General features: G+C 43.5%; 1 protein-coding gene across 1 annotated transcript in view; it reads left to right on the plus strand.

Moving 5' to 3' along the window:
- Nucleotides 1-20,934, plus strand: part of efl1 (elongation factor like GTPase 1) — a 338,480-nt gene that overhangs the window by 249,789 nt on the left and 67,757 nt on the right. The window contains exons 17-18 of the mRNA XM_078241003.1: nt 7,360-7,507; nt 16,239-17,260. Of these exons, the coding sequence (XP_078097129.1) occupies nt 7,360-7,507; nt 16,239-17,260 (1,170 nt within the window). The remainder of the gene's footprint in view (nt 1-7,359; nt 7,508-16,238; nt 17,261-20,934) is intronic.

Here is a 20,934-nt window from a genome sequence, read left to right on the forward strand (position 1 = left end):
CGATGGGCCGAATGGCCTCCTCCTGCACTGTAGAGATTCTATGAAAGTGCTGTAGAAGTGCAACTTGTTGTTGTTGTGATGCTACCCCATAAATTATAGGTTTTGATAAGGTGGAGGCATAAAACTTGTTCCCGTTAGCTGATTGTACAAGGACTATAAGTCACAAATTTAAGGTTCTGGGCAAGAGAGACGGGGAGATGCGACGAGAATGTTTTTGCGGCAAGTGATGACATCATGGAACCCACTGCCTACAAGGGTGATGGAAGGGGAGAGAATCAATGATTTCAAAAGGAAAATGGATGGCTGCTTGAAGGAGATATATTTGCAGGGCTGAGGAGATAGAACAAAGGAAAGGGACTGACTGGATTTCTCAACAGAGAGACAGCGTGAGTTTGAAGGCTGGATGGCCTCCTGTGCACTTATAATACTGTGACTCTATAAAATAACATTTACGGAAATATCCCAAGGATGCTTGTTTACCCCTTGCTTTCACTGTGTATCTCGGAACAAGCTTGCATGGATATCCTGGGAATGGACATTCAATGATATGACAGGGATACTTTCTCTATGGCAATATAATGTAGAGCCCATAGACAGACAGTGACAGACCGTTTAACCGACGGTGAAGTGCAGCAGATAACCATCTCAATTTAGCTGGTGAATGGTGCATAAGGCATAATAAAGCAATTATTATCCACAAAAGTTGAGGGATAGCTAGAGATGGGTTATCGAGTAGCAGCACACTTAAGCAAGTTAGGTTTCATCATGAACTGAAAAGAAAGCTGGAGCAATTTACTCGTCCCTCCTCAGCTCTGGGTTGTATTTTTCTTTATAACGCTGTCCATTGTTTTAAAACCTAACATATTCCTTATTTCATTTTCAATTCCTTGTTCCTCTGCAGGAATTGGTTCAGTTCCACTGCTAGTGGTTGCCGAAATAGGCATCATTCATAGGAGATTCTCTTGCCAGAGTGGGTATTATACATGGGAAATTTTGACTGTGAGCCCTGACATTATATTCAACGTAAGAAGTTTAACAACACCAGGTTAAAGTCCAACAGGTTTATTTGGTAGCAAAAGCCACTCAAGCTTTCGGAGCTCCAAGCCCCTTCTTCAGGTGAGTGGGAATTCTGTTCACAAACAGGGCATATAAAGACGCAAACTCAATTTACATGAATAATGGTTGGAATGCGAATACTTGCAGCTAATCAAGTCTTTAAGATACAAATAACGTGAGTGGAGAGAGCATCAAGACAGGCTAAAAAGATGTGTATTGTCTCCAGACAAGACAGCCAGTGAAACTCTGCAGGTCCAGGCAAGCTGTGGGGGTTACAAATAGTGTGACATGAACCCAATGTCCCGGTTGAGGCCGTCCTCGTGTGTGCGGAACTTGGCTATCAGTTTCTGCTCAGCGACTCTGCGCCATTGTGTGTCATGAAGGCCGCCTTGGAGAACGCTTACCCGAATATCAGAGGCCGAATGCCCGTGACTGCTGAAGTGCTCCCCAACAGGAAGAGAACAGTCTTGCCTGGTGATTGTCGAGTGGTGTTCATTCATCCGTTGTCGCAGCGTCTGCATAGTTTCCCACTCGACAATTACCAGGTAAGACTGTTCTCTTCCTGTTGGGGAGCACTTCAGCGGTCACGGGCATTCGGCCTCTGATGTTCGGGTAAGCGTTCTCCAAGGCGGCCTTCACGACACACGACGGCGCAGAGTCGCTGAGCAGAAACTGATAGCCAAGTTCCGCACACACGAGGACGGCCTCAACCGGGACATTGGGTTCATGTCACACTATTTGTAACCCCCACAGCTTGCCTGGACCTGCAGAGTTTCACTGGCTGTCTTGTCTGGAGACAATACACATCTTTTTAGCCTGTCTTGATGCTCTCTCCACTCACGTTGTTTGTATCTTAAAGACTTGATTAGCTGTAAGTATTCGCATTCCAATCATTATTCATGTAAATTGAGTCTGTGTCTTTATATGCCCTGTTTGTGAACAGAATTCCCACTCACCTGAAGAAGGGGCTTGGAGCTCCGAAAGCTTGTGTGGCTTTTGCTACCAAATAAACCTGTTGGACTTTAACCTGGTGTTGTTAAACTTCTTACTGTGTTTACCCCAGTCCAACGCCGGCATCTCCACACCATTATATTCAACCCCATTGGGCCACCCCAAGCAGCAGTGTTTAATACTATCATTGCCCAAAGTCCATCTGAAATCTGTGATTAGACATCAGACTGGTTGGTTCTTCCCTCCCTAAACAAAAAAAGAATGTGGCCAATTGCAATGCATCCTATTTTCATCCAAAACAGGGTTAAAAATCAAATTTGGGACAGTTGTGTTCTGTATAGTGTCTGCGACTCTCTGGCTAACTAGATAAGCCATTGTGAAAATGTATATTTTAGCTTTTAACTTGTTTTCTTTTAATCTGTTATGAAATAGCCCCTTTTAAATAAAGGTTGAATTAGGTTCTTGTAGCTCTATCACTTCATTACTTAGTCACTTAATAAATAAGTAGACTTATTTGATCAGGAATGTCCAATGAGTGCCTGCATTTCATTGTGTCCATGCTTTTGGTCAGATGTCACTGTAACAATAAAAGCCCTTAGTTTTATGCTGTGACATAGCAAGCTGGGAACCACATTTTTAATAAAACCTGGAATGAGTTCAGAGGCTATCAAGGGTTCCTGGTAGATTTTGCAACTTGCCTGAGCTTTGTTGTTGTGGTTAATGACATAAACTGGATCCCTCGAGTCAATTACCGTTTTGAAGTCATTACCAAGTATCTATTTTTAAGCTTCTAATCCATTTAACAGGTGCCTTCAAAGAGCAAGTTTTTTTGCATTTTGTTTTCGAAGTTCCCTATTTTAAGGCACAGCATCATAGTATTCCAGTGTTTAAGATCTTCCCATGATCAGTATGTGGAGTGCCTCTATAAAATCCCAGTGGGACAAGTCACAACGGAAGTGCTCAGTGTCTGTTTGATTGCCTGTTCGCCACCCTGTCTTTAGCAATAACATCCATGAAAAATAATTGATTCACCTGATCATTGCCTCACTTTTCAGCCTTTTCTGTTTAAACTTGTGCGTGGACTTCTTTCTTGAACCATCCAGCTCCAATGTCAATGTGAAGATCAGAATCCTCAACCTAATTAGTGAATATGAAGAGTTGCCAACGGTAACAATCAGGAAAGGCCCCACTGGGCCACCCAACCTGTCTCTCACAATTGTGATATTTCACATATCACATCATATTCGCTCTCCACTCCCATCCTAAAATCATGTGATCTCCTGGGAAGGCTGAATGAGCATCTTCAAAGTTTGAGCCAATTTGAGGGGCAAACCTGGGAAAATCCTTTCTTGACTCCCTACCCTTGCCTTTCAACCCCAGCAATCAAAACCAGAAGATTGTTCTGGCCCAGAAAATGCTTTTCCTTTTGTACAAGGTGATCTGTGCCTGAGCCAGAAACCAGTACATCTCCCACTTGCAGAAATCCAGCAAATTGTCATCCACTGCATTATCTGATGGCCTAGTCCAGAGATTAGTTAATCTCTGGGAAAAGAGCCACATCCTGATATCTTACTCAATTCGGCCTTATACAATTTAAAATTGTGATCCCTAGTATGCCCCAAACTATTGAATTGGAACAAACGGTCAATTTGAACGCAATCTACTCCCTTCATCACCTTATAAATCTCAAACAGACCACTCCTAAATCTGTGCTCCCATTAGGGTGAAATCCTGATCTTTTAGCCTATCTTGATACCTAAAACACTTCAAACTCGAAATTAGCCTAGTAACGTTCCACTGCACCCTCACCAAAGCCACAATATTAGCTACCATGTGAGAAGACAAAAACTGGACCCATCATTCTAACTGAGACCTAACCAAGAAATTTTGGTCCATAGAATCTCTACAGTGCAGACGGAGACTATTCGGCCCATCGAGTCTGCACCGACTCTCCAACAGTGCATCTTACCCAGGCCCTATTCCCATAACCCCACATTTTTAATTCCCCTATCTTGAGGTGCTAAGGGATAATTTAGCATGGCCAATTAACCTAAACTGCACATCTTTGGACTGTGGGAGGAAACCAGAGCATCCAGAGGAAACCCACGCAGACACAGGGAGAACGTGCAAACTCCACATAGACAGTGACCCAAGGTTGGAATCGAACCTGGGTCCCTGGCGCTGTGAGGCAGCAGTGCTAACCACTGTGCCACCATGCCTCACCATTTATTGCATACAGAAATTGGTAAACATGCCTTCTCCATTTTCGTGGTCTACACAATGAGCAATGTTGCAAGCTGTTTACAGAGCTTAATTGGTGAAAGGAGTTTTATGTTTTAGAATGCAAGAGGAAATCATTGTGTACTTTTATTGATGAACTATTCAACATTTAAACACATTCAGAGCCAGCTGGCTAAATTGGAAATATTGTAATTCGGTAAAATGGAATGATTTCACATGATAATTTCAGCCAGTTTATTTTGAGGGCTTCTTTTAAGGTTGACAAAGGTGCATTGTTAATTATTGGTTCCATAATTGAAACCTGAAGGAATGTAAGACAGAGGGTAGTATAAGTAAAATTAGGAAGGAAAGAACAGAAGCAAGTGCACGGAGCACCGATGATTTTAATAAATTAGAAAAGATTGAATGCAAAGCAGAAAAAAAGAGAAGACTACAAAATCAGAATTGGGCATGTAACAATTGTAGAAAATCACTTATTTTCACATGTCCCTGTCAGGCAACCAAGAGAGGACTGAATAGCAAAAAGAATAAGTTCGAATAGGCTGTCTGAGCTTTCTCTTTGTGAGCTGTGCAGGTGCAAATGGTGGAAATTGAGGAAGCAACATTGGAGGGTATCTTGCAGGTGGTGGTGGTTCCATCTATCAGCTGCCATTGTCCTTCACAGGTTTGGGAAGTGCTGTCAAAAGAGCATTGCTGCAGTGCATCTTACATAGATGGTACACACTGCTGCCACTGTGCGTCAGTGGTGGAGGGAGTGAATGCTTAAGCTGGTGGATGGGGTGCCAATCGGGCTGCTTTGTTCTGGATGATGTCAAGCTTCATGAGTGTTGTTGAAACTGCACTCATCCAGGCAAGTGGAGAGTATTCCATCACACTCCCGAATTGTCCCTTGTAGATGGTGGGCAGGCTTTGGGGAATCTGGAGCTGTTTTACTCACCACAGGATTCCTAGCTCTGACCTGTTGTAGGCACAGTATTTATGTGGCTAATCCAGTTCCATTTCTGGTCAATGATAACCCTGGGGATATTGATAGAGGGGCATTCAGTGATGCCATTGAATATTAAGGGGAGGTGGTTAGACTCTTTCTTGTCGAGGATGGTCATTTCCTGGCACTTGTGGTGTCTTACTTGCCAGCTATCAGCCCAGATCTGAATGTTGTCTAGGTTTTGTTGCATATGGACATGGACTGCTTCAGTATCTGAGGAGTCACGAATGGTGCTGAACATTGTGCAATCTTCAGCGAACAATCCCATTTCTGACTGTATAATGGATGGGAGGCCCTTGGTGAAGCATGGAGATGGTTAGGCTTTAGACACTACCTTAAGGAACTCGTGCAATGATATCCTGGAACTAAGATGATTGGCATCCAACAACTTCAACCATCTTCCTTTGTGCTAAGTATTACTCCAACTAGTGGAGAGTTTTCTCCTCGAGTCCCATTAACTTTAGTTTTACTCCTTGATGCCACGTTCCGTCAAATGCTGCCTTAATGTTGAGGGCAGTCGCTTTTGAACTCACTTCTTGAGTTCAGCTCCTTTGTCCGTGTTTGGAACAGCACTATAATGAGAACAGGAGTTTAATGACCCCGACAGAAAGCAAATTGAGCATCAGTGAGCAGGTTATTGCTGAGTAAGTGCCACTTGATTGCACTCTCTATGACCCCTTTCACTATTTTGCTGATGATCCAGAGTAGGTTAATGGGGCAGATATTGGCCTGGTTGGATTTTTCCTGCTTTTTGTGGACAGAACATAGCGCAAAAAGCATATACATCCAGAACTCCTGAGGCATGGGAATCAGAGTCAGATTGCCACACTGCTGCTTTTTATTTACCTTGGAATGGAGCTACACGTTTCCCACCCAACCTTCCGAGTCAGTCCAGATGAGAAAAGTGAAGTGCAGTGGTTTCCCAAGGCCTGTGTAGTGCAGCAGCATCAGGGGAAGTGAAGCCTTGTCCCCTTTTTATGACACTTGTTGGTCCCAGCCACTTTGAGAAGCCAGGGAGAAGGTAAATGGGTAGGAGAGGGAGGGAGAGATGGGGTAGGATGGGTCGAGGATCGATGTGGGTTGGGTGGTCGTCGGGGATGGATTGGGAGGATAGTCGGAGTGGGAGAAGTTGTCAGGAAGGGCAGCGGAGCAGTCCAGTGGAGGATGAGGGAAGGTCAGTACCATAGGCAATGGCTGATAATGAAGAAACAAACTTACGCATTGCAGCAATTATACATTCCTTTCTGGCACAAAACCAAAACAAGTGGTCCAACCATGGCTTACAAAATACATTAAGGATAATATTAGAACCAAAGTCGAGTCCTATAAACTTGCTAGAGTAAGTAGGTATTCAGCTAAGAAAGGAAAAGAGATTGATTAAACTTGCAAGTAACATAAAAGTGGACTGTAAAAGCTTCTATAAGTGTATGAAAAAAATTAGTGAAGACTAATGTAGGTCCCTTACAGTCTGAAACAGGAGAATTTATAATGAAGAGCAGTTAAACAACTTACTTCGTTCTGTCTTTGCAGAGGTCGCAAATAACTTTGCAGAAATGCTAAGGAATCAAAGGTCTAGTGAGAAGAAAGAATTGAAGGAAATTAGTATTATTCGGAAAATTTTATTGGAGAAATTAATGGGACTGAAAACCAATAAACTTCCAGGGCCTGATCATCTCCATCCCAGAGTATTAAAGGAGATGACCATGGAAACAGTGGATGCATTGGTTGTCTTCTTCCAAAAAGAATGGCATTTAAGGCTGTATTCTTTTGCTTTTTGGACCTACTTCCAAAAAGGATATATTGGACAGCCAGTTGTGATGGGGAAAAATGCACAAAATGTTCTTAAGTGACATACATCACCACAATATTGTGAATTAATGGTTAGTGCCAATAAAGAATCAATCGTTGTATGAAATGGGGATTTACATTGAGGGAATTCGTAGGCTTTTGAGTGGAGCCAGTTCTTGCCGACAGTCTCCACAGAGGGTAGTGAGGATCATAGTTGAGTCATAAGTCGCATACCTGGTATCTAAACAAATGGTGTGAGTTAGTAATCTGTTGATGCAGATTGCAGTTTATACCTTGCGCCTTCTTCATTTTTAGATTTGTTTTATTTACTCATCCAGGTGAAATGCCCCAGCTGGTGAGAGGAATGAAGCTGCTTAACCAGGCTGACCCATGTGTGGAAGTGCTCGTCCAAGAGACAGGAGAGCACGTATTAGTAACTGCTGGAGAGGTGCACCTACAGCGTTGCTTGGATGACCTCCGAGAAAGGTGAGAGGGAGAGACGGTTGTCACAGCTTCAGTTCATTCCCTTTAATGATTAGCACAGACCACCAAAATGAACAACATCCTCAAGATATGGCTTTGTAAATTACTGATTCATAAAATACACCCAGATGTAACTATTACAATAATAATGTTTTAATTACATACTTTCTCAAAACTCAAAAGAGCCAATTTTAGTGACTTAGGAATGGGTATGACCCTGATGATTTGGAATTAAAGGTTTGGAAGTAATGCACTTTCACTGCGAGGATACCAGAAATAGGGCAGCATAGTCCTCACAAGGAACCCCACTCCCCCCGGTCCCTCCCCGTCCTCCTCCACGCCCGTCCCCATCCCCGTTCCAGGGAACCCAACCTAGAAGACAGGCAGATTGAAATTCTCCATTTTGGACCAAATGGAGGAGGCAACCTTCTCCTCCAACCATAGAAGGAGCCCATTCATCCCATCAAGTCTGCACCGACTCTCTGACAGACAGTCTTACTCAGGCCCTTTCCCACCACCCTATCCCCTAATCCCACACCATTACAATGGCTAATCGATCTAACCTATATATTTTGGGACACTGGGGCCAATTTAGCATGACCAGTCCACCTAACCACATCTTTGGACTGTGGGAGGAAACCAGAGCATCTGGAGGAAACCCACGCAGATAGGGGGAATATGCAAACCAGCCTAATCTCCAACCGAAAAGGGACTACAGCAACACTGAACCAAAGCACCCAGACTCGAACTCGGGCTCTGCAACCAACAGGACACTACATCTCAAGGGAATCGAATCTCAAAAAGGAGAGCAGTCAGAAGCCCCCAAAAGGGACATCTTGGGGGAGGGCAACCTACTTCCCCATTCAACATACCGTCCACCTGACTCAGACAAACACGGCTATTACTGCCCTAACCTTCTCAACAACACATTAAAATAAGGGCCAACATGCCAAAAATATTCACATCACTTATACATTGGACAAAGCAAACTATCCCTTTCTCTAGGTACTGCAGAGGTGCCATCCAGGCCCTGCTATCAATGCAATTCAATCCATTTCCTCACAGCAGAGAAACCCTAACAATGGCTGATATGCCCACCATCCAATCCATGAGCCAAGTAATGAAGTAACCACCGCCACTGCCCGCACAGCCAAATCAAAATACAAGACCAACCGAACAAGGTTAGAAATCCAAGGATTAGTCATCTACATCCGGACGTACACCAGAAAATAATCCTTCTCCACTCCAATAACACCAGAGATGCCAATGACAAAAAAACCTAGCCTTTTCCTGCATACATGATCTGTCTGTACTTTCTCAGGAAGCAAGCAAGGATTCCTAACTCCCAGAACAACAAGATTACAAAAGAGAAACGTAACCCCTAATGGGGGATTCTGCTCACCCAAACGAGGATGTGTAAGGCCATACCAATCATCTCTGTACAAAACCACCAACCTGCCACCCTGCTGTGGCACTACTCATCTTGTATAAAGTGAAGACTACTCCCTGGGCATAAGTGTAAGGATTACACCACATACAAAAACAAACCAGGTAAATACAGCACAACCCTCATGTCATACAAGCAACTCAGCATACTCCTGGAAAGAAGGAGACCCACTAACAAACTACGGCCTCACTCGTTCCACCGCCAGAGCACGCCAGTGGATGAACACCATCAAAAATAAAAAATAGACAATCCTGATTTTCACAGTATAACAGGATAACAGACGGCAAATGCCTCTATGCCTGTATGTTATTCACTCTTGTCAGGATGAAAGACAACATCACAAAATCAGGATTATAATCTCAATGGAACAAGGTGCTTGAAAAGGCAAAAGCCATGACAGGATCATCAAGCAACATCCAGGATCCATCCACAGTGTCACAAAGCCTCTGCACCTCTGCCAAGGAGTCGTCTTGAAGCCCCGGCAAAGAAAAGCCTAGGCCCCGACAGGTGACAAGGACCTGGCACATCCGGCCACCTCCAACCCTTCTAGATGAACAACGAAGGCAAGACAACGTAAGGGGTCATAGTCTTCCACTGATCCCAAGCCTTGAAAACCGGATATACAATGCGCTTCATCGAACTCAAGACACCCCCAGCCCTCAAATCCAGATTGTGAAAGCATGGTAGCCAACTCTCAAATTCAGCTGGAAACTCATCTCCAGCTCCCCTCTGGAGACTGGGCACATGGAATACTCCCTTTTCCAGTCCCCTTTCCCTGAGTCAGCCAGCATATACAGCAGGCCACGCAGCAGCATTTCTAAGGGCTGAAGGTGAGCCCCCCATCAAGGAAACTGCCCTCTTGATTGACACGATTCTCTTCTCCCTTTCATCCATTCTCTTTAGGATATCTCGCAACTCATCAAAATGAGCACTAAAAATCAATGCTGGGGAGCTGAGACCGTCATCCACAGTTTCACTCATAATGACAGCTATCATCTCGATGCCTACAACATCACATAAGCATAGGCCCGCTCACCACTGTGAGCTGGGCTCAATCCTGGCCATCTCTGACTGCCTTGGTCAAACAAGGATTTTCCTGACTTAACTCTGCTCCCTTTTGCCAAAGTTCAGCCGGAATCTTCAAGGAACATAGCACAGATTACACACATCAGGATCTGATATAGGCTTACATTAACACTGCAATGAAGCTACTGTGAAAATCCCCTAGTCGCCACACTCCAGCACCTGTTTGGGTACACTGAGGGAGAATTTAGCATGGCCAATGCACCTAACCAGCATGTCTTTCGGACTGTGGGAGGAAACCGGAGCACCCGGAGGAAACCCATGCAGACACGGAGAGAACGTGCAGACTCCACACAAACAGTAACCCAAGCCGGGAATCGAACCTGGGTCCATGGCACTGCGGCAGCAATGCTAACCACTGTGCCACTGATGTGGCTGGGAACTATTTTTCTTGAGTCTGTAAAAGTGCTGAGTGATTGACGTAGCATTTAGACTCAGCGAATGCAGGAATAATAACCCTCTCTATTTAAACAAGCTTGCAATTAATTAAATTGAGCACACGCGCACACACATGCACACACACGCACATCCAGATTACGGATGAAAAGGGAAAGTGTACAGGGCTTTCAGTTCACTCCCAACTCTGTCCATGAAAAAGCAATTGTTTCTTTAAAGGAGAGGGATGCCTATGTTCCTTTGTAGACTATGGTTACTTACATGTTGCCGCTGGAGGAGCACAGGATGTAGTATGTCTGCCCTGTTCAAGGAGCAACAGTAATACTTACTTTACATTAAGTTAAGCCAACAAAAAGGCATTGCCAGCAAAGCAGCGAGTTATTGCAAAAGTTACCTTATATTCTACAAGGTAGCAGAGTGAATTGCTGCTGGGTTACTTCCAGCTATTTAACCCTACCATCACAACTATTTACAAAGAAGATGAAATTAATCAAACTCAGCCTAATCTGGCACTACTGGAGCAATGAATACAACCACAATTGGACTAAGCGTGTGCAGGCAGGTAATTGTCTACTGATGATGATAATGAGTAATAATTAAACTGTAGTTCAAAGAATTTTAGCCACAAGGGATTAGCTAATTGCCCGCTAGGAAGCCAGGTATCACTTAAATGGAGGAAACAATACAAATGGGAAATAAGAGATCCAGGAAACCTGATTGACAATAAATAGAAGCTATTGCAACAATATTCATTGGACGTAGGTAAAAAAAAAATAAGTTTTGGAGATGTACTTAAAAGTCATATTGAAATGAAATGGTGGTGTAATCCTATTGCTTAATAGATTACTGGGGGGACCACATGCAAGATCTGGGGTTCACTCTAACTTTTGCAAGACTGAAGTCGATTATAATTATAAAAGTAAAACACTGCGGATGCTGGAATCTGAAACAAAAACAGAAAATGCTGGAAAATCTCAGCAGGTCTGACAGCATCTGTGGGGAAGGAATAGAGCCAACGTTTCGCGTCTAGATGATCTCAGAGCTCGATTATAATCGTTAGTTGGAGTTGGGAGAGCTAAAAGGAAATTGTGGTTCCAGCTAGCTACAGACCACTCTGGGTACGAGTATGTTGTCACAAGTTTCACAATGTATTAAGTGAATTGTAGTAAGTGTAAAAATGCAGTGAACACTGGCTCCCAACATCGTTAAAGTTTAAAGTTTATTTATTGTCACAAGTGTGCTTACATTAACACTGCAATGAAGTTACTGTGAAAATCCCCTAGTTGTCACACTCCGGCACTTGTTCAGGTACACTGAGGGAGAAGTTAGCATGGCCAATGCACCGAACCAGCACGTCTTTCAGCATGTGGGAGGAAACTGGAGGAAACCCACGCAGACATGGGGAGAACGTGCAGACTACACACAGACAGTGAACCGACCTAAAACTATTTTACTTCACACAATAGGACCTTCTAACTCTTGTATAACTGATCAGTGTTAATGGCTAGGAGGTATGATGTTTCCATCCTTGGAAGCGCTCAGCAATGACTGACTTCACAGCACTTTGAGTAGAACTAGGGCCATGCTGTATCCTGTTGAGTAAGGCTGCAGCTACAGACAAAGGCTCGCATGGTGCAATATATAGTGTCTTACATTGGCTACATTTAAACAGAATATCACATTATGGGATGGCACGGTGTCACAGTGCTTAGCACTGCTGCCTCACAGCGCCAGGGACCCAGATTCAATTCAGGCCTCGGGTCACTGTTTGTGTGAAGTTTGCATGTTCTCTTTGTATCTGCGTGGGTTTCCTCCGGGTGCTCCGGTTTCCTCCCACAGTCCAAAGATGTGTGGGTTAGGTTGATTGGCCGTGCTAAATTGACCCTAGTGTCAGTGGATTAGCCGGGTAAATATGTGGAGTTATGGGAGTCGAGCCTGGGTGGGATTGTAGTCAGTGCAGACTCGATGGGCCGAATGGCGGCTTCCTGCACTGTAGGGATTCTATGATTAGCATAATTGATATACTTTGATTACTTGATCATCACACACAACTAAACCATGGACAAATTATTAAACACGGCCTTTCCTGCACACACTTAGAATCTTGTATATAGTTCTAGTTGCTGCAAAAGGATATTGTGGCTATTGAAAGGGTACGGAATCATTAAGAGGATGAAGGGATTGGATTATGAAGATGATTATGAAAATTGGGCTTGTCTCATCGTATATCGGAAGGTTGAGAGGTGACATGACTGATGTTTTCAGTGGACGAGGTAACTTGGATCACGATGAGCTGTTTCGTTTTCCCCCAAGCTAAAAATGAAAGGACATGGCATACACTATCAATCCAATCTGCAGAAACTTAATTTCAGTGCACAGTAAGAAGTCTCACAACAGCAGGTTAAAGTCCAACAGGTTTATTTGGTAGCACGAGCTTTCGGAGCGCTGCCCCTTCATCAGATGAGTGAGGAGCAGCACTCCGAAAGCTCGTGCTACAAATAAGCCTGTTGGACTTTAACCTGGTGTTGTGAGGCTGATTACTGTGCCTACTCCAGTCCAACGCTGGCGACTCCACATCTTAATTTCAGTGAGCCAGTAAATATATGGAATGGCCTCTGTGTGGAGCAGATTGCATTCATTGATTCAAATGAAAATTTTATTTCCTTCAGAAAATATGTTGGGATACAGTATTTTGGGATATGACATATGGTATGTAGGCATACTTAGGAACAGCAGGTGATTTTGGATCTATAGCTTCCAAGTCCTTCCAGGGCAGTTTCATTGCCTCTTTATAGATTAATCAATGGTGATTGACTGCAATGATTAATCAACAATTTCATTATTGTACGCAACTCGAGACCGAGTTAATCTTTTTCACATACATTCTGGAGAAGCTGATTAACTTTAGAGTTCCTTCAATATACAGCCTTCTAAAATGTTTTTGCTTTAAACATTCTCATGTTTGCCTATGTAACCCATATGTCATTGTCTGGTGCCTGGAACGAAAAGTGATGGATTAGCTGGATAGTGTAAAGTTTGTCTCAGCTGTGATTGCTGTTAATGCTGGAGATGCAGCCCTCACCCAACTTACTTTCAGCTGTGGAACTGAAGGATTTGGGAGCTGAGCCTCAGCTGGCACACTCTGCAGCCAAGCTGCCAGAAACTAAAGCTATCCGGATGGAAGTTGCATACGCAAGCACTTCTTTATGGGGTGAGATTTCTTTTTGAATGCTTTGAATGGCTGCTTGAGTGCTGGAGAGCAGATTGCTTTCCCACTCCTCCCCACACCCACTGGATCCCATCGATTTGAGAAAATAATCAGGTGATATGCATTTGAGGCCAAATAATGGAGCCTAACATACTCGCAGTTTGAAGCGGGGAGCATCGCTGCAAAAATCTACGATTAGTGCCACTGAGTTTTGGATGGAGCGCAAAGCATTTCAAGTGCAACACATGGGGTGTGGTGGTTTAAATACTGCTTCACTGATGATTGTGGAGTTATAGCACTGCTGTTGTATAAGAACAATTTAGAGATCTGTGGGTCAGCTACATGCACATTTGTTTCGCTCCTGCAGGGAATGATCCGTTCCTGGTCATATCCACCCGTTGTCCTCATGTTTGAAATCAAAGCAAAGTCCTGCGTCCAAAGTACTGTTCCTCAATGCAGTCACGTGCTGCACCACTCTTCATAGGATTATAAGATGCTGCAGCAAAGAAGCAGGCCATTCAGCCCATTATGCCTGCGTATACTGTTCGTTAGAGATGTTTCAGCTAATCTCACTTCCCCACTCTTTCCCCCGAGCCCTGTAATTTTTTTCTTCCTTGAAGCATTTATCCCATTCTTTTTTGAAAGCTATGATTGAATCATCCTATTCCATCCTTTCAGGCAGCACATTCTACATCATAATAACTGGCTGTGTTTTAAAGAAGATTCCTCATATTGTCTCTGGTTCTTTTGCCAGTGGGGCGGCACAGTGGTTAGCACTGCTGCCTCACAGCACCAGGGACCCGGGTTCGATTCCCGGCTTGGGTCTGTGGAGTCTGCACGTTCTCCCCCTGTCTGCGTGGTTTCCTCCCACAGTCCAAAAAACATGTGGTTAGGTGCATTGGCCATGCTAAATTCTCCCTCAGTGTACCTGAGCAGGCGCCGGAGTGTGGCGACTAAGGGATTTTCACAGTAACTTCATTGCAGTTTTCATGTTAGCCTACTTGTGATGAATAAATAAACTTTAATTAAATCTATGTCTCCCAGATACTAAATCTTGAGTTGCTGGAAATGGTTTCTGCTTATTTTCGCTATAATTTTCTATTTTTTTAAACAGAGCTTCACTAATTTGGTGGTAATTTGACAATTCTACTACATTTATGAACATACAAAGAAATGTTGGATTTAAAAGATGTCCTGGTCCAACCAGCCCAATTGTGATATCTTATTTATCACAACATACAGACTCTCCACACCACCCCTTCTGATCTCTCAGTACAGGCGATATTCCAGATACAGATCCAGCCCAATTTTGGGGACATAATCAAGGAAGTTGCTCTCTGATACCTTCCACTGTCCCCCAGGCAATGAAAACTGGCCCAGCAGGTCACCTCAGCCTGGAATTCCATGAAGTGCCTAACCTATTTTACAAGGTGATCTCCTGAGCCAGAAACAAGCCCAGCTCCTGCATGCAGGAATTCAGTGAATCAGCATCCTGTGCACAAGCCAGCGGCCAGTTCCTAAGGTTTGCTATTCCCTGGGAAGCGAAGCACATCCTCCCATTTAACCTACATCTGTCCTTGCACAACTTAAAACTGTGACACCTGATTCTCCCTAACCTAATTGGAGCAAACTCAATTCGGGGGAAAATCCATTCACTTTATCATCTTAAACCTCAAATCAAAACGCTCTAAGCTTACACTTATCTAAAGAGTAAAGTTCCGGATCCCTTGGATCATCTTGATAACTAAGATGCTTTAAACTGGGCATTAATTGGGTAGCCTTCCCCTGTCCCCTTTCCAAACCCTCAAGAACACTAATCTTTCCTTTTCCCCTATGTACTCGATGAACGGTATGCTTTGTCTGCACAGCTCGCAAGAAGGAATATTGTTCACTGTATCCCAATACATGTGACAATAATAAATCAATCAGTGTGGGAAAACCAAAACTGAACATCTTCCAACTAGGCCTGACCAAGATGTTGTACAAAGACAAAATTGTCTCATCTTATACTCAGTAGTATAAATGTATCCTAACACTCGATTCACTCTGAATATTGTCTTATAGCAGTGGTCAAGAACCTTTCAAGATCCATATACTAGAATACCCAGATTACTTTCTCTCTGCAGCTCCTCCATTTTTTGGTTCCTCGGCATATGTATGTTGAATATTCACCCTGTCCACATGTATAACACTGCAGTTTTTCAAATCAAACAGCATTTGCCAATCATGAGCTCAATCCCCCAATAAATTAAATCCATCTGAAGCAATCGAGCATTATCTCATCAACTGCAGTCTTGAAACTCACATAGATATCTTCATGTGCAACTTGCTCCCAATGCTTACATCCACATCATTAGCAAACATCGTAAAAGGCAACAGTGCCAACACCAATCCCTGGTGACTGATTTCCCAACAAAGCTAAAATCCTCTAAGTGCTTTCTGTCCACACTATTCCAGCCTGTTCATAATCTAGCTCAGTTGTTACAACTAATACTGAAGACTTTTTTTCTTGTAAAGAAGCATCTTGTTTGGAAACTTATCAAAAGCAATGGTCAGTTTGTTCAACATTACATAATATGAGCATTTCTTTCTTGTTGCAGGTTTGCAAAGGTTGAAATTAGTTCATCGGAACCAATTGTTCCATTCAGAGAGATCATCATTCGACCACCAAAGGTGGACATGGTAAATGAAGACATAGGCACGCAGCAAAAGGTCGCTGTCATTCATCAAAAGAAGGAGGACCAGAATAAATATCCTGAAGGTGTGGTTGTGGATTCGGATGGACTTGTGACCTTGAATACACCCAATAAGTTGTCCACTCTCAGTGTGAGAGCCATGCCACTTCCTGAAGCAGTGACACAGCTACTTGAAAAAAACGGTGATTTGATTCGTACAATAGAGCTGTTCAACCTCTCAATAAAAGAGGGCAGAGAAGCTCTGAAGATCAATCTAACAACTCTTGAAGCTGTCCAAAAGTTTAAGCAAAAGCTGGAGGAGAATTTCGTAGGCCGAAAATGGAGAAATGCAATGGACCAAATTTCATCATTTGGACCACGCCGTTGTGGTCCTAATATTTTACTAAATAGAGTAGAAAATTACCATCGGCCATCCATGTGGCAGTGTCTTGACAAAACCAGTAAGGACTTGGGCACCTACAAGGATTTTGACAACAGTATAATCAGTGGATTTCAATTGGCTACGCTTTCAGGTCCTGTGTGTGAAGAACCTCTTATGGGTGTTTGCTTCATTTTAGAAAAATGGGACATGAGTAAAGTACAGCAACTTGTTCAAACGCGCAATCAATCTTCCACTGAAGGACAAACAGCAAAGGCACAGGATTTACAGCAGCAGGTAACCTCAGGTGAAAATAGCCTTTCTGAATTGGAGCCCATATTGGAAAGCTCAACAGGACAAGGTGACCAGGGTAGTCGGACTCCAGCTGAGAGCATGGCAGATGGCAAGTGTAACTCTGAAGTGGTGATTGCAGATTGCTATGGTCCTTTCTCAGGCCAGCTCATTGCTACAATGAAGGAAGCTTGTCGTTTTGCATTCCAGGCACGGCCTCAGCGGCTAATGGCAGCAATGTACACGTGTGAAATCATGGCAACTGCCGAAGTATTAGGTAAGAATTGTAGGGAACAGTTATCTCTGCTTTGAATTTAACTCTTTCTGGAGAAAACTTGTCCACTGATGGAAGTAGCATTTGTGCACCCTCACCAAGAGCTTGAGGTTTGAGCAACCAGGAATATTAATGCCATCTAACACCAATGTTTGTGTCTAGTTACGCTGGAGGCAGTCCTTGTACCAAGCTGAGTCTATCTATTTTGTAGTGTGATGTATCTGACTTCCTCCTGTTTCTTTTTCCCTACTTATACCTGGGCACTGTACTGAAATTATCCAGTCTTGAATAACACAATTTATATCATCTATATGGATTTTATGGGAGACAGAATCGACCTTTGAATTGGAAAGAGCACAGAGAATAAGGAATGTCTGTCGAAATAGTCCTTTACTGATTTAATTGGAAGCAAAAATAGAAGTTGTACGCTGTCGCAATGATTAGGGAAATAAATTATTCTCCCATCTAAATTTTCACCCATCATGTCATACAACTGAGATGTTCATTTTAGAGAATTACTTTTTTTCCATCCCTGCCTCAGCCCATTTACTGATGAAACCCTCAGTCTGTGCTTTTGCTACTTCTAGACTTGATTAATTCCATCACCCACGCACCAGAGCCTCACATTTCAAATTTTTATCCTTGTGTTCAAAACCCTCTGTGACCTTTCTCCCTTCCATCACTGTAAATGCTTCCACTACTACCTAAATCTCTGTGTTTCTCCAATACTAGCTTCCATAACTTTGTTGTTCCATCATTGGCGACTGTGCCTCCAGCCATCTATGCACTTCCCTCCCGAAACTTCTTTGACCATCAGCTTCTCTTTCCTATGTTAAGATAAAGCTTAAAACCCACCTCTTACACCTCGTTTTTGGTCACCTATCTTAACATCTTTCTTTTGCTCAGGGTGAATATTTGTCTAAGTATGCTGCTGTGATAAAATGATCTACGTATAAAGTTGCTATATAAATGCAAATTTGTGATTTAAAACTTTAACTTGATAATTTCAACCTAAATTATTAAATGTTCTGATGTCTGTTATATCATATAGGATTATGATAATAGATATTGGGTGGCACAGTGGTTAGCACTGCTGCCTCACAGCACCAGGGACCTGGTTCGATTCCCGGCTTGGGTCACTGTGCGGAGTCTGTACGTTCTCCCCATGGCTGCATAGGTTTCCTCCCACAGTCCAAAAGAGGTGCTGGTTAGGTGCATTGGCTATGCTAAATTCCCCCTCGGTGTACCCGAACAGGCAGTGGATTGTGGCAACTAGGGGATTTTCACAATAACTTCATTGCAGTGTGAATGTAAGCCTACTTGTGACTAATAAATAAACTTTAACTTTATTGGTCCAAAAATGAGTAATGCAAATATACAGCAGTAAGATCTTTAGTGGAATGGTCATGCCATATACATATAGTAGTTATTGTGGATAAGTCCAGAGCTTTCATGGTAATTGATGACTTGAGAGTCAACAACAGTTGCAATAACTTCAGAAACTAACAATGTAAAAGCAATAAGACAGTCGTTTAGAAGTATGAGGAATAGGATGGACATGCGATTGAGAGATTAAGGACAGATGTAAATTGGGGGTCAAGCATCTGAAAAGCCAGAAGGTGTTATTAAATAAAATGGAGCAATGAGTGAAATACTCATTGCCAAAATCATTGGACTGATCATTGGTGAAAAACATTGAATTCTTTCTTCAGGCAAGCCAGAAGCTGCGAAAGGGTGCCGTGGTGGCACAGTGGTTAGCACTGCTGCTTCACAGCACCAGGGACCTGGGTTCAATTCCTGGCTTGGGACACTGTCTGTGTGGAGTTTGCACATTCTCCCCGTGTCTGCGTGGGTTTCCTCCCACAGTCCAAAGGTGTGTGGGTTAGGTTGATTGGCCATACTAAATTGCCCCTTAGTATCAGGGAGATTAACAGAGTAAATAAGTGGGTTACGGGGATAGGGCCTGGGTGGGATTGTGGTCGGTGCAGACTTGATGGGCCAAATGGCCGCCTCCTGCACTGTAGGGATTCTATGATTCTATAATAGAAAGGAGATAGATAAGAATCACTCAGAAATAAAGAGAGACAGCTTTAACCAAGAACAACGTCTGGAGAAACAGGAAGAGAATGATTGTTTTTATGAATCAGTATGTTTTTTGCCCCTCTAAAAGTTGGTTTGCAGATGTTATGGGCAGAGTGAAGTTAGCTCAGGATGGTTCAAACATTTTGAGATATATGTACAAAAACAAATTACTTGCAGGAGAAAAAATTTGGGCGGCAAGGTGGCCCTACTGCCTCACACGCCAGGGTCCCAGGTTTAATTCCGGCCTTTGATCACTTTGTGTGGAGTTTGCACATTCTCCCCGTGTCTGCGTGGGGTTCCTCTGGGTGCTCCAGTTTCCTCCCATAGTCCAAAGATGTTCAGGTTAGGTTGATTGGCCATGCTAAATTGACTCTACTGTCAGGGGGATTAGCAGGATAAATACATGGGGTTGTAGGAGTAGGGCCTAGGTGGGATTGTGGTTGGTACAGACTCAATGGGCCGAATGGCCTCCTTCTGTACTGTAGGAACTCTATGATTCTATGGTACAAGTAAAAGCAACCATGAAGCTGTTGGATTATATTAAAACCCCAATTGGCTCAGTAATGATTTTCAGTCAAGGAAACCTGCCACCCTTACCTTATCTTGCTCAGCCGTCAAACCGATTGCTGTGCTCGCGCAAACATTTTGCTATTCCTTATATAACCGTGGTGAAGTTGTTGAAGAATATTAAGCTGCAGTGTCTCGGTGTGACTGATCAAGCCATGGGGGCTGTCGGGTGAGCCGGTCAAGCATAGGTGGGCTTTTCTGATTTTTATGCCAGAGACTAAGGACCCTTCCCCTTCACAAAAGATTCAGACCCCAAAGTCTTAATTACTCAAACTATTGTTTTAAAGAATCCTTTACAGGATATAAAATTGTCATAGAATCACAGAATCCCTACAGTGCATAAGGAGCCATTCGGCCCATCGAGTCTGCACTGACGTTCTGACAGAGCATCTTATCCAGGCCCTTTTCCCTGTAACCCCACATATTTACCCCGCTAATCCCCCTAACCTGCACACCTTTGGACAGTGGGAGGAAATCGGAACACCCAGAGAAAACCCACGCAGACACGGGGAGAATGTGCAGACTCCGCATGATCAGTGACCCAAGCCGGGAATCGAACCCGGGACCCTGGCGCAGTGGGTCTGCAGTGCTAACCACTGTGCCACCATGCAATCCCAGAAATGATATCGTGTTGGGGAAGGTGATGGATATGGTATTGAAAGGAACCATAGTTGAAATATAACATCCGCATCCTGATTTGAAACCATATTGCTGCAATTCTACCGCTCCGCCCGCCAGAGAGTCGGAACGGGTGAAGGACGGACAACGGAATTTCCACCCTCACTCGAGCGAGGCCATAAAATCCTGCCCCATATCTGTGTCAAGAAGGTTTGACTTGACCGGTGAGTATCTATTGTGGAGAATCAGAATGATCATTCCTTCTAGTCTGCGTGGAAGAGTTCCTGAACAACTACGTAAAGGAAATCCTGATTTAGTCCGGGTGAAAGAATTATTTTTGGTGGCCAGGTCTGGATGCCCAGATTGAAGAAAAAAAGGGCCAGTATCAATCCTGTGTACAAATAAGAAAT

The sequence above is a fragment of the Mustelus asterias genome, chromosome 24, assembly GCF_964213995.1.
Source record: "Mustelus asterias chromosome 24, sMusAst1.hap1.1, whole genome shotgun sequence".
Taxonomy (NCBI): Eukaryota; Metazoa; Chordata; class Chondrichthyes; order Carcharhiniformes; family Triakidae; genus Mustelus; species Mustelus asterias.